General features: G+C 41.2%; 1 protein-coding gene across 3 annotated transcripts in view; it reads right to left on the bottom strand.

The window, feature by feature from the left end:
* Positions 1-14,570, bottom strand: part of LOC121269822 (protein unc-13 homolog C-like) — a 599,906-nt gene that overhangs the window by 517,951 nt on the left and 67,385 nt on the right. For all 3 annotated transcript variants that reach the window (XM_041174809.1, XM_041174810.1, XM_041174811.1), the window contains exons 6-7: positions 12,293-12,366; positions 2,818-2,893 (exon numbers count right to left, since the gene is read on the bottom strand). In XM_041174809.1, coding sequence (XP_041030743.1) covers positions 2,818-2,893; positions 12,293-12,366 — 150 coding nt within the window. The remainder of the gene's footprint in view (positions 1-2,817; positions 2,894-12,292; positions 12,367-14,570) is intronic.

The following is a 14,570-nucleotide window of genomic DNA, read 5'->3' as shown; positions in this document are numbered from 1 at the left end:
ATAAAATACCATCTGGTTCACTAATGTCCTTTTAGGAAAGGAAATCTGCTGCCCTTATTTGGTCTGGCCTACTTGTGACCCCAGACCCACAGCAATGTGGTTGACTCTTAAATACCCTCTGAAATGGCCTAGCAAACCACTCAGTTGTGTCAAAACGCTACAAAGCCTCAAAATACAATGAAACCAGACGGACCACCCAGCTTCAACCTAGGCACCAGAAACGACAATGGCAAACTCACTCCTGTCAACCTGCAAATTCCTCCTTCCTAACATCTGGGGGCTAGTGCCAAAATTGGGAGCGCTGTCTCACAGATTAGTCAAGCAACAGCCTGACATAGTCATACACACGGAATCATATCTTACAGGTAATGTTCCATCATCCCTGAGTACTTCCTGTCCCACCGGCAGGAGACAGACACCTAGCAGAGGTGGCAACGCAGTGGTATACAGTAGGGAGGGAGTTGCCTTGGGAGTCTTCAACATCAGCTCCAGATCCCATGAAGTTTCATGGCATCAGGTCAAACATGGGCAAGGACACCTCCTGATCCTACTGATTACCACATACCGCCCTCCTTCAGCTGATGAATTAGTGCTCCTCCATGTTGAACACCACTTGGAGGAAGCACTGAGGGTGGCAAGGGCGCAGAATGTACTCTGGGTCTCCATCACCAAGAGTGGTGCGGTAGCACCAATACTGACCTAGCCAGCCGAGTCCTAAAGGACAAAGCTTGCTAGAATAGTCTGCGGCTGGTGGACAAGAGGGGAAAAAAAATACTTATCCTCACCAACCTACCCGTCGCAGGTCTGCCCATCGGTAGGAGCGACCACCAAAAAGTCCTAGTGGAGACAAAGTCCCGTCCTCACATTAAGGATACCCTCCATCATGTTGTGTGGCACTATCATCTTGCTAATTAGGATAGGTTTCGAATGGATGGAGCAACTCAAGACTGGGCAACCATGAGGTGGTGTGGGCCATCAGCAACAGCAGTTTTGTACACAATCAATCACAATCTGTAACCTCATGACCCAGCATATCCCTCACTCTACCATTACCACCAAGCCAGGTGATCAACCCTGGTTCAATGAGGAGTGCAGGAGGGAATACCAGGAGCAACACCAGGCATACCTAAAAATGAGGTGCCAACCTGGTGAAGCTATAGCACAGGAGTGTTTGAATGTCAAACAGCAAGTGACAGACAGAGCTAAGCAATCCCACAACCAACGGAGCAGATCTAAGCTCTGCAGTCCTGCCACATCCAGACGTGAATGGTGGAGGACAATTAAAACAACTCGACTGGAGGAGGCAGTTCCATAAATATCCCCAATCCTCAATGATAAAACTTTGCATTATATGAGCATATCTACTGACAATTGCTCTGAATAATAAATACCATCCTTGAGTGGCATCTGCTAATATTGCAAAGCTTCAGGCAATTACCTGCTGTTACAAAGAGTCTGTTAAACTGAATACATTACTTTTGCAACAATTTTAAGTGAACATCATGCTATAGTTGGCACTCTGCTTCAGTTACATTGCCTTCAGTGAAATCGACTCAATATGACAGACTAGCAGCAACATTGTGCCAGCTACAGGGCAACTAAATGCAAAACTCTCCTTAGTACCAATTGGCACAAGAGAGAAGACAAAGAGAAAAAAAGAGAAAAAGGAAGAAGGTAGAAAGATGGGCATGATTTAACTAACACTACCAAAACACATTACAGTCATTAATTGCATTTTTGTTTGTGGGGCCTTGGGTACAACTTGGCTACCTATGTAGCAACAGTGACTACATTTCAAGAGAAATTCATAGCCTAAGAAGCATTTTGGGATGTCCCAAGTATTTGAGAGGCGCTAAATTTACAGGGTTTTTTTGTAAGATCTCCCAAGGTGCTGACACTCTTGCGAAGAAATGCAGAGGCACTTTTCCCAGAGCCCTGGCCAATATTTATTCCTCAATCAATACCACCTAGTTTGCATAACAGATAATGAATTTAAAAAAAAAATTATAAAGTTATTTGAGCCAATTAGTTCACTTATGGATATTTTCTAGGCGTTTGGTGCACAGGTGATTGGGAGGCAAACATTTTTAATGGTATGAAAATTATATATATGTAGCGGGAGTCTGACCATCAGGATCTCTAAAGATTAACCATTTAAATAGAATTAAAATCAGCTATAAAAGTTCTTTAATTGTTTTCTGTTGATTTGGTGCGTCATATTATTGGTGATGCCTTTGAAGAACGGCTTTAAAAAGTTATTCAGAACAAGGGTTCACTTGAATCATTATATGCTTATTTGAAGCTAGAGTGCCAATGCTGTCAGATTAAATGAAGCTTCCAAATCAGTAATCATCATTTTGGCAGCAGAACTCACTACTTATTATAAACTGAAGTCAACAGGAGTTCAGTCAAAACAAAATTTCTTGTAACAATTCAATTTTTAATTAGAGAATCTCAATAGCAAGGTTCCATCGAGATGACTTTTTCATTTTTGCCTATTCCCACTCGTGAAAGGGCCAAGAACGTGGGCACAGGTTTAAAGTAATTATAAGAAGCAGGAGTGATAGGGGGAGGAACATTTTTAATGCAGTGAGTGGTTGGAGTTTGGAAAACACCACCTGTGGAGGCAGGTTCAAGTGAAGCATCCAAAAGGGAGTTGGATTGTTAGCTGAGAAAGGAAGAATGCGCATGGTTACCCGGTGAAGGTGGGGGAATAGCACCAGGTGAGTTGTTCGTTCAGAGCCGGTGCAGACATGATCGGGCAAGTGGCCTCCTTCTGCAGCATAACAATTCTGTGAAATACTGCAATATACTTACAAGTTCGAAGGACAGGTAAAGATAACTGGACCTGATCTGGATAACTTTTAGAATGGATAACATTTCCATTGGTTTCCTGAAAAGTGAAAGAGAAGATATTAAGAAATACCTTCACACGTGTTGAAGCTACCTTCATACACTCACTAACCCTCATAACAAGCAAGCCCTGGTCTCAGCGAAGTCTTTTTATAGTTATATGAGGCAAGATGATGCCCATAAAATCACACTGTATGCTAAAGGCATAGGAATGGATAATGCATTTGTCTGAAATTCCTCTCTCCACAATTTTAAAATGTTTAAATAACTCCTCTTGAATATCAGGCAATTTCAGACAAACTTTTTAAAGCATGGGATGCCATTATCTCTCAAAGCAATTTCAAGGCAATTGAAAACTACTTAGCTAATTCGCTATAACCAAAGTTATCCTGTGCCTTAACTATAATATTCATACAAGTATTCATACAAGTATACATCACCAAGATCATGCAAAATATTCAAACAAATTTAATATGAAGTCTTGCAGGTAGCAAGAAGTTTACAAAAGTGGAGGCTGCAGTGTGTGCTCTGAAGATGATACCCAGAATGGCAAACAAATAACCCGCTTTTGTGTGCGTTAACAAAATGTCTTGATTGACCAGGCTATTCTTCTGGATCACAGGAAAACAACTGCATTACAACGCAATCTACAAAACCACACCACCCTAACCCCCACAATATCTACCCATCCACCCCATTCACACTCAATCCACAAAAATACCAAAACTTAAACACATTATTAACAAATTTCAAAAGGCTATTGGGTGTGTTGGATCAAGTGCCCTTGGTTTGTTAAGGCTAAAGGATCTGGGCTGCACGCTTGTTTCGGAGTGACGGAGTTGGTACAGAGACAGAGAACATCAAGAGATCGTTGTCAGAATAAACACATGCTGTTTATTTACAAACTAAACTCAGCAGCTACACTTGTGCTCACAACTCAAAACTCTATCTTCGTTCTTCAGTGCCTAACTCAAGACTTTCCCCACAGCAGTAGGCAGCCCATGTCTCTCTGCTATTGGGTATTAAGATCATGTGATCTTACATTACAATACTTGTCTTAAAGGTTATTGCATATCACATTACTACAGGACATCGTTAAAATTGTGTGTGGAGGGAGTGCGAAACTGGTTGGGCTCCAGGCACCAGAGTTAAACCTACCCTGAGTGAATCAAGATTTAAGAATTCTACACAAAACAGGAGCAGTTTCAACCCAGGATCTTAAACAGAGTAGGATGGCACAAACTATGTAATTTCACATCATTTCACCCAAAATTTTCACCCTTGCTCAGAGACATCACAAGAGAACCCTGTGCCACAAACAGAAAATTTACCCTATGCAGCAGAAAGCATTCTTCAGGGGTTGAGAATAAGACATTTTGCTAAGCAAAAATGAATGATGTTCTACTTTGTACACACCCAAACCCAGCTCAAATTGTGGGTACATCATTTTCTTAAAATGGAAAAGTGTCCCAGTGCCTGGCAAAGACAAGTAAAAGCACAAAACAGAAGTACAAAACTCTCACTTAAAAATATTGCATATTTCATGATATATGGTTCTTCTTGAAAGCACTTCTTTGCAATATCCAGCTCTAAACAAACTAGGAGTAATTTGATAATGCTCATGCAAAGTTGTTACCAACGCACTTCATAAAATGAATATTATGCTGCTAAAAGCCAAACGGAGACAGGAATGACAACAGCATAAAAATGAAAAGCGATTCTGGCAGTTTTCTGCTTTCAATTACTCTTACTTGAACAACAAGTAGCATTGTACAGCACCTTTATCACACTAGAACGTTCCAAAATGATTCACAGGTGCATTTTCAGACAACAATTCACACCAAGCCACAGAGATATTGGCACAGGTGAAGAGGTAGTCAAAGAGGTAGGTTTTAAGGAATATTTAACTGGAAGAGAGAGGGAGGCACATTGAGATTTAGGAAGAGAATGCCAGAACTTAGGGCTGAGGCTGCTGAAGGCACCGCCGCTCATGGCAGGACAATTGACATCAGGTATGCACAAAAGGCCAAAACTATAGGAACACAGAGCGCCCAGTTGGAGAGAGAGGACTGAGGCCACGGAGAGATTTAAACACCAGGAGGAGATTTTAAGTTTGTGGTCTTGCCAAACTACGAGCCAATGTAGGTCAGTGAACATAGGGGTGGGTGAATGGGACTGGTGCTAGGTAGAATGCTGACCACAGAGTTTTGGTTGAGCTGAATCTTAGAGGCTGGAAGTTGGGAGATCATCCAGAGGAGCACCAGCATAGTAAAGTCTAGAGGGAACAGAAGTATGGATGAGGGCTTCAACAGAAGATGGGCTTAGGAACAGGCTATATTATGGAGGTGAAGGGAGGCAGCCTTGGTGATGGAAATGTTATGGGGTTGGAAGTTAAACTCAGGTTCAAGGGGACACAGAAATTGCAAACCATCTGGTTCAGCCTCAGACAATGGCCAGTAAACAGAAGTTGTGGTCTATGTACATAATGGCACATGGTGTATCTTAGCAGTATGCTGTAAGTAGAGACTAATTCATCATGAAACTAGTGCAGTTATGGCCTCTGGTGCCATGAAACTGTGCAAACTAGGTAAATGAACCCATGCCAAAACAATATTATTATTGCATAACTAAAAAGTAAAATGACATATTTTCTTGTAAACAATATCCTCATGTGAAAATGACCTGTGTATATTATGTACTCAATAAATGCTGTAGCATACTTCTAAATTTAAATACACTGAATTGCCTGCAAAGTTAATACATCTTATACATAAATTGCATACGTTTTCACCATTTCATTCATTCTATCCATTTTATTTATTCATTCATGGAATGTGGATGTCACTGGTTAAGCCAGCATTTATTGCCCACCCCTAAATACACTCGAGAAGGTGGTGGTGAGCTACCTTCTTGAACCAGTGCAGTCCATGTGGTGTAGGTACACCCACAATGCTGTTAGGAAAGGAGTTCCAGGAATTTGACCCAGTGATAGTGAAGAAACGGCATCATATTTCCAAGACTGAATGGTGAGTGGCTTGGAAGGGAACTTCCGGATGGTGGTGCCCCCCAGTGTCTGCTGCCCTTGTCCTTCTAGGTGGCAGAGGTCATGGATTTGGAAGATGCCGTCTAAGAAGCCTTGTTGAATTCCTGCAGTGCATCTTATGGATGTTACATACTACTGCCACTGTGTGGTGGAGGAGGGAATGAATGTTTGTGGATGGGGTGCCAATCAAGCGGGCTGCTTTGTCCTGTATGGTGTCAAGCCTCTCATGAGATGCTGGAGTTACACTCATCCAGGCAAGTGGAGAGTATTCCATCACACTCCTGACTTAAGCCTTGTAGATGGTGGACAGGCTCTGGGGAGTCAGGAGGTAAGTTACTCGCCACAGGATTCCTAGCCTCTGACCTCCTCTAGTCCAGTTCAGTTTCTGGTCAAATGATAACCCCCAGGAAGTTGATAGTGGGGGATTCAGCAATGGCAACGCCATTGAATGTCAAGGGGTGACAATTAGATTCTCTCTTGTTGGAGATGACCATTGCCTGGCACTTGTATGGTGCAAATGTCGGTTGCCACTTGTCAGCCCGAGCCTGGATATTGTCCAGGTCTTGCTGCATTTGGACATGGACTGCTTCAGTATCTGAATCATCGTGAAAATGCTAAACATTGTGCAATCATCAGTGAACATCCCCACTCTTGACCTTATGGATGGAAGGAAGGTCATTAATGAAGCAGCTGAAGATGGGCCTAGGACACTACCTTGAGGAACACCTGCAGTGATGTCCTGGTGCTGAGATGACCGACCTCCAACAACCACAACCATCTTCCTTTGTGCTAGGTATGACTACAAACAGTGGGAGAGTTTTCTCCCTGATTCACACTGACTCCAGTTTTGTGAGGGCTCCTTGATGCCACTCTGTCAAATGTGGCCTTGATGTCACTCATCTCACCTCAGGAATTCAGCTCTTTTGCCCATGTTTAAACCCAGGCTGTAATGAGATCAGGACCTGAGTGGCCCTGGCAGAATCCAAACTGGGCATCAGTGAGGTTATTGCTCAGCAAGTGCTGCTTGATAGCGCTGTTGATGACCCCTTCCATCACTTTACTGATGGTCAAGAGTAGACTCATGGGACAATAATTGGCTGGTTTGGATGTGTCCTGCTTTTTGTGTACAGAACATATCTGGGCAATTTTCCATATAGCCAGGTAGATGCCAGTGTTGTAGCTGTACTGGAAGAACTTGGCTGGTGGTGCGGCAAGTTCTGGAGCACAAGTCTTCAGTATTATTGTCAGAATATTGTCAGGGCCCATTGCCTTGGCAGTATCCAGTGCCTTAAGCTGTTTCTTGACATCATGTGGAGTGAATAGAATTGGCTGAAGGCTGGCATCTGTAATGCTGGGGACTGGTGGAGGAGGCTGAGGTGGATCATCCACTTGGCACTTCTGGCTGAAGATTGTTGCAAATGCTTCAGCCTTATCTTTCGCACTGATGTACTGGGCTCCTCCATCATTGAGGATGTTTGTGGAGCCTCCTCCTCCAGTCAAGTTGTTTAATTGTCCACCACCATTCATGACTGGATGCGGTAGGACTGCAGAGCTTAGATCTGATCCGTTGGTTGTGGGATTGTATGGCTCTGTCACTTGCAGTTTGACATGCAAATAGTCCTGTGTTGTAGTTTCACCAGGTTGGCACCTCATTTTTACATGTGTCCAGTGCAGATCCTGGCATACCCTACTGCACTCTACATTGAACCAGAGTTGATCCTCTGGCTTGGTGGTAATGGTCGAGTGGGGGATATGCCGGGCCATGAGCTTACAGATTGTGATCCAGTACAATTCTGTTGCTGATGGCCCACAGCACCTCATGGTTGCCCAATCTCGAGTTGCTTGATCCATTTGAAATCACCCCATTTAGCACAGTGCCACACAACAGAGTGAAGGGTACCCTCAATATGAGGATGGGTCTTTGTCTCCAGAAGATTACTCCTACCGATATTGTCATGGGCAGATGCATCCACGGCAGGCAGGCTGGTGGGAATAAGAATATTTTCCCCACTCTTGTCCACCTGTCGCAGACCAATTCTAGCAGCTATGTCCTTTAGGACTCAGCCAGCTCAAGTCAGGAGTGGTGCTACTGAGCCATCCTTGGTGAAGGAGACCCAGAGTACATTCTACACTCTTGCCACCCTCAGTGCTTCCTCCAAGTGTTGTTCAACATGGAAGAAGTACTCATCCACCAGGGGGGTGGGGGGGGGGGGGGCAAGGGGCACAGTACATGGTAATCAGCAGGAGGTTTCCTTGCCCATGTTTGACCTGATACCATTAGACTTCATAGGAACCAGAGTTGATGTTGAGGACTCCCTGACTGTATACCAGTGCCATCCAGGGATGGCGATGGAGGTGTCTGGGACATTGTCTGTAAGGTACGTTTCCATGAGTATGACAGTCAGATCGTTGCTTAGCTAGTCTGTGAGACAGCTCTCCCAATTTTGGCACAAGCCTCCAGATGTTACTAAGGAGGACTTTGCTGCATTTGTTGTTGTCGTTTCCAGTGTCTAGGTTGATGTCAGGTGGTCCGTCCAGTTCCATTCCTTTTACACTGGAGCAGATTAATACAACTGAGTAGCTTGCTAGGCTATTTCAGAGGCAGTTAAGAATAAACCACATCGCTGCGGGTCTTTAATGGTGCATAAATATTGGAACTACACATGTAGGCCAGACCAGGCAAGGGCGGCAGATTTCCTTCCCTAAAGATGGGTTTTCACGACAATCGTAAGTTAAACTTTTAATTCCAGATTTTTATTTAATTTAAATTTCACTGTCTGCTGTGGTGGGATTCAAAACCAGGTGCCCAGGCCATTACCCTGGGTCTCTGGATCACTAGTCCAGCAACAATAGCACTACACCACCACCTCGTACCTGTAGATTTTCTGTGCTAGCCGCTAGAACCAAATTAGTTAATTAAAGTATTATAAAATAAAAGCTAAGGAGATTGGAAGAAATAATGGTGAGAAAGCAGAGGTGAAGATAAATAGTCAACAGCTGGAACAGGCTGTGGAGGAGTTCAGAGAATCCAGTTACAAATAGCGAGTTATAACTGTAAAAGAGTGATTCTCCTAATGATACAGGATTAAAAATTAAAAGCAGAGTTCATCTGCTGGAGAGAAGTTTATAAACATGCCTGGGCATAAATGTGCGCCAGGGGCAACATTATGTGGCATAGGATACGGCATGTCCTCTAACATAAAGATAGCCCTGAAAAAACAGGAACTGGCCTCTAATTCACGTCAGCAAAGCACTGATAAACTGTAAAATACCACAATCTAACAATGGAAAGCCTTATGGATGACCCTAAATAACTTGTAAACTAAATCCTGGGAACTGAGTGTAGTGACCACTATCTGCACCTCAGTATCCTGTTTGCTTCAAGGATGCTGATTAAAATGAAGGATGTTGACAGAAACAAAGATGTTGTCCAGCACGAGTGTTTAACATTCTTCCTGCTGGTTCCGTTCTTTAATAATATAAATATTGGAAATACACAGTAGAATTTTTAGATTTGTTGGATTCACTCCAGCATTTCTCAAGGTAAGGATATGGCTGCTGTAGTGTAGCAGCATTCTCCCCTTAATTGGGATCGAGGTATCTTGCTGGGCTCTGTAGCTTTCTACTCGGGGATGTAAGGTAAACACTACTTTAAATGTCAATGGATATCTTAAATATCGCTCTGTAACATTAATAAGAGGTGGATTCTCTAATTGAAACAAGATTATATTTACCTTTCCTAGAACTATCAATGTTATGATTACCATCAAAAGTGAATTGCATGTTTGGTTCTTGAAAAAACTTTATTTAGAAAGTACATTGCCCCATATAGTTTTCTGTATCCAACTCGAGAATCCAGTCCTGTACAGTCTTCAGTGGAGAGTTACATTGTTGAGGAGAGATGCCTGGACTCTTATAATATCTGGGTTGTTATAATCTAGCCAAAGTGTGTTCAAAAGGCTATCTAGAGGGCAGTAATGTTCTCTGGTAACTCTTATCCTTTAGGAAGAGTTGGATCAATTCTTCAGACCCATTTAAGCATTTGTGGGGCCTGTCTTTCTCAAGCTTAAGTGATAGTGATCATCCGAGGAGTATGCCTGATCCAGGGGAGTCCCAAAGAGGCTAGGATTATAATCCACTTCAATGTATCACAATTTAAGTCCATGAGAAGCATCTTGCCAGGAGATGGTTAACTGGCATAAAGAATTCAGAGCTAGTGTCACAATGGCAAAGAATACATTCTCCAAACATGAAGTATTGTTCAGCATAGGTATGAGTAGAGATCTTAAGACGACAATTGCTAAGACCGTGGTTTGGAGTAAATAAAAGCAAATCGCTGTGGATGCTGGAAACAGAAATAAAAACAGAAATACTGCAAAAATGATGCTGTCAGATCTGCTGAGTTTTTCCAGCATTTTCTATGATTTGGAACGTCTTGTTGTACAGAGCTGAAATGTGGGCCTTAAGAAATGCAGAATTTCAAAGGCTAGGAGTTGTAAAAAGTGGTTCTGAGTAAGGATGGAGTGGGTCAGTTGGAGAGAACTTAAGGGCAATGAAGTAGTTCTCAGGGTCATGGGAGAAGAAAGATCGGGAGTGAACATCAAGAAAAGGCAACAAGTTTAGACTGGCCATATTCTAAGGCATGAAAACATGCTGAAGGGGGTAACTAAAGCAAGATTAGAAGGATGTAGACCTAGAAGAGAAAGAGAATGATGTTGGACAAATTGCAATTGAAAATGGGGAGCTCTATCAAGCAACTGAAAAAGGAGGCTAAGACCATGAGTGGAGGAGAATTGAGCAGAGCATCTTCCCTTAGACAGATCACTAGTACTCCAAAACATAAGCCAGTAACTCATCTGTTAAGTATTGAAGTAATAATAAGCAATACAGGACACTTCATATCAAAGTCTTTATGGATTGTACAATCAAAGTTTTCCAACTGCTATTTAGAAATATATTTCAGAAAAATTATTTAAACATTCATTAAGTCCTAGTTCATCATTTATGTTCATGCAGTCATTTCAATTTCCAGGAGACCAGAAAGATGAAACAAGCAATTAGGAAGTAGGCTGGAAAAACATATTAGCATTGATTACATTCTCCTGTAATTCTAGTGAGCAATGACATTTGCAAGGAGAACAGCAATGTTAGTGCTTGATCATTCTGTCTGATTTTCCTCCCTGCTTTTGGTCCAGGTGTTGTTTTACGCCTTGGCATGAAAGAAGGAAATCTACCCCATTGCGAGAGATGTTCTGGAGCACTCCAAGGCTCTAATCAGTATGCAAATAGTGAGAGGGACATGAATTAAACTACATGGCTCAGATCAGCAGGTTGCTGAAATATTGAGACACATCATAATTCTTACAAGAAAATTTCTGCAATTAATTAGTCACCACATAAGTGAAGATACCACTATATGTACAGCAAATAAAACAAAAGTTGATAGAACTTTTAACTGGTGACAACGCATTTATTGCCCTGAGATATTTTCACCTTATCTGTTTGGGTATTTTATGGCTTGCAAAGTAAGGCAAATAAAAGAAAAAAAAATCAATTAAACTGGTAATTTGAGACCACGGACCTGAATGGTCAGTCCCATTTAACCTTCAGAACTATTTAGACTATTAGAGGTTCAGAGAATCATGCAAATGGAAGATAGGCAAGAAATAAAGATGGAAAATATTAAAAAAGCTAAAATAATAATGGATTTGAGAGAAAACGGGCTAAGACAGACAAGAGGCAAGCAGGTTATGATTTTAAAACTTCTGTTCAGGATTTTTCACTATTACTCATAAAAATGCTACTTCTGCTATTACCAGTAGTTTTTTTTTTAAGTATCAAGATGTAACAGTAGCCTACAAATAATAATAAAATTGAGCAGCTGAAAATATTAAAATGGATGCTTATGTTTAGACTTTAAAGCCAGTTTTGCATTACAGTATGTTTACCATAGCCACAGCAGAAGTGCTGGTTGTCATATGTACTGAGGGAAATGCTCTATCTGGAGGTACTGAGACCAGCTGTACAGACATTTTCACCAGATCATTTGAGGACAATAATACCGCTTTAAAATATGAAACACTGCTGGACAGAGAAACCTGAGAGGGTTTCCTGACCATTCATAGGTACAGATCTTCCTCTGCATTGGCAGAAAGTCCAGCAGCCGGCAAAGCAATTATTTTTTCTCCCCAAACAAAGCAATCATGTGCAAGCACACCTGTTTGTCTTTCTGGTAAGTCATCCTTCAAAGGAGATAGAACCTTGGCATAGTCCACTGCACAAATAATAAATACGCATTACTTATTTCCTTTCATATACAGGAATATTAGGAATTATGTAATCCTTGCTTCTACACTTCAAGTAATGTGATCACCACGCGTAATAAAAGATGCATACCTGCTCAGTTTCCAGTTGTGCATTTATACTTCGAAGACGTTCTATTAAGTACTGAGCCTCATCCTCTGGGATTTCTGAGAAATAAAACAAGAATCACACTTCCATAAATGAAAATAATTACACTACTGCACAAACTAGCTATGAAGATTTACTAAGCCTAATGCGGACACCAATTAATATCAATAGAAAGCTCAAATTCCTCAGAGATTATCCATCAACATCCACCATTTGATGTCCAAATATTAAGGAAAATATATTATCCATAATAGTCTGCCAAATTATTAATGCCATGATAATCACTGCAAATTTAAGTCAGTCTGGATTGGCACGTTAAACCTCTGTAATTTTGCCAAACTGTAGGAAGTGTGCAGAAGCAAGATAAAAAAAATCTCCTAATTGTCCTCATGCATGTTGTCACTTTTGAACCTGGACAGGTTAGCTCATTTCTAAGCCTTTTGTACCTCACAAATGTCCAGTAACTCTCAATGTTTAGTCCAACTCTCCAGACTTTGTGGCAATAACATCTACCCCAAACAACTCTAGGACTTGCATCTTCTTTATGTTGAAGTCTTTGATTTTGCAAAGGTTACCTTTGTTGGAGATTACATTTTCTAATGTTTTCTTTTATGTATACTTGTAGAAAGGAATCATTTAGAATTGACTGGTATTAATCCTCAGTTTTAAGCCCTTAACATTTTTGGGGGATTTTCAACTTTTTTCTGACTGCACCATTATTTTTGTATTGTTGAAAATGTTTTATTGTTGTGTCTCTGCACTTTTTAACATTCTTATATACATTCCAATGAACTGCATTTATCCCTGCAGGAATTGTAGGGATAATTTATCTTATCTCATTTTAAATTCGATTGTTATACAATTTAGGGTCAAGCATGTTTATTCTAAGCTGGTTAGTTTAGAATATATAATACTCAATATTGCACCTTTGAAGGGTTTCCACTTCTGTCCTAATTGTGTGCTGTTGGATGACCCACCTAATATATTTGTTTTCATACCTTCCTCATTTCCTAAATTTAGTAGTGTTAAATTATACTGATTCTGGTCTTAAATATATCCAACTCCGAGATCAAGTTGAACTTGGATCACTCTGTAGTGGTGTCCTCCAAGTGTGCTATTACCTCAATTTCCAGTATGTTGTCTGGGCCCCCAATGAATACCAGCTCAGGACGAACATAAGAACATAAGAAATAGGAGCAGATGTAAGCCATTCAGCCCCTCAAGCCTTCCTCATCATTCAATAAAGATCATGGCTGATCTACTCCAGGCCTCAACTCCTCTTTCGTGCCAGCTCCTCTCAACCCCCCGATATTTCAAAAATCAATATACCCCCTCTTTAACCTGCTGCGGTTCCCTTCACCATGAAGTCAATGCAATTGCATTACATTTACCAATTCTGACTTTAAACCACATGTGCTTTCTCAGTTAATATTTGGTTGATTGAAGTTTCTCATTAAAATACTTTCCATTATTGACAATTTCTAACTCAAAATTTGACTCGGGCAGTGGCACAAAACGGGAGATAACGGATCAGCCACTTGCTTTACACTATGCCCAATATTCAGTTCCACTTCAGGCAACGGGTGGCCAATCTGATATCGCCTTGCACACTTCCTGAGACAAGTTTCCAACCCTGCCATCTTCAAATATTTTTACTTTACTTAGATTTTAAAATACAATATTCATCTAGGTAATTTCATGTTTCCATGATTTGGAACATTTTGTTGCACAGGGCTAAAGAACGGACCTTGGAAAAAAAAAAGTGGACAAGAGTTGAAATATGGTCCTGGATAAGGATGGAGCAGGTCAATTGGAGATAAAGCAAGAGCAATGAACAAGATTGAGAGATTGTTAGTGACTATGATTAACAAAAAGCAACAAGGCTATACTGGACATGTTCTAAGGCATGAAAGCTTTCTGAAGGAGGTAACGGAAGGAAGATTAGAGGGATGTAGGCCAAGAGGGAGAAAAAGATTGATGTTAACAACAGAAGAGGGAAAATGCAAGACCATGATGTGCAGAGAAACGAGCAGAGGAACTGCCCTTAGGCAGATCACAGTGTATTATTCCAACGGTCACTAACTGAAATAATGGTATTGTTAAAGAAACAGATCAGTAGCGGCACATAATCAATAGATGATGATGTCAGCCCAATTCCTTATTGTGGTCTGGTAAGGCAAAACAAATCTCCAAACATGAGAGTGTATGTAGCCTCCACCACATGAATACCGGCTGAATTTCAATGTTTGTGCAGCACCAAGTA

The sequence above is a fragment of the Carcharodon carcharias genome, chromosome 26 (assembly GCF_017639515.1).
Source record: "Carcharodon carcharias isolate sCarCar2 chromosome 26, sCarCar2.pri, whole genome shotgun sequence".
Classification (NCBI taxonomy): Eukaryota; Metazoa; Chordata; class Chondrichthyes; order Lamniformes; family Lamnidae; genus Carcharodon; species Carcharodon carcharias.
Note: the sequence above shows the minus strand (reverse complement) of the source record. Positions and strands in the feature narration are given on the sequence as shown.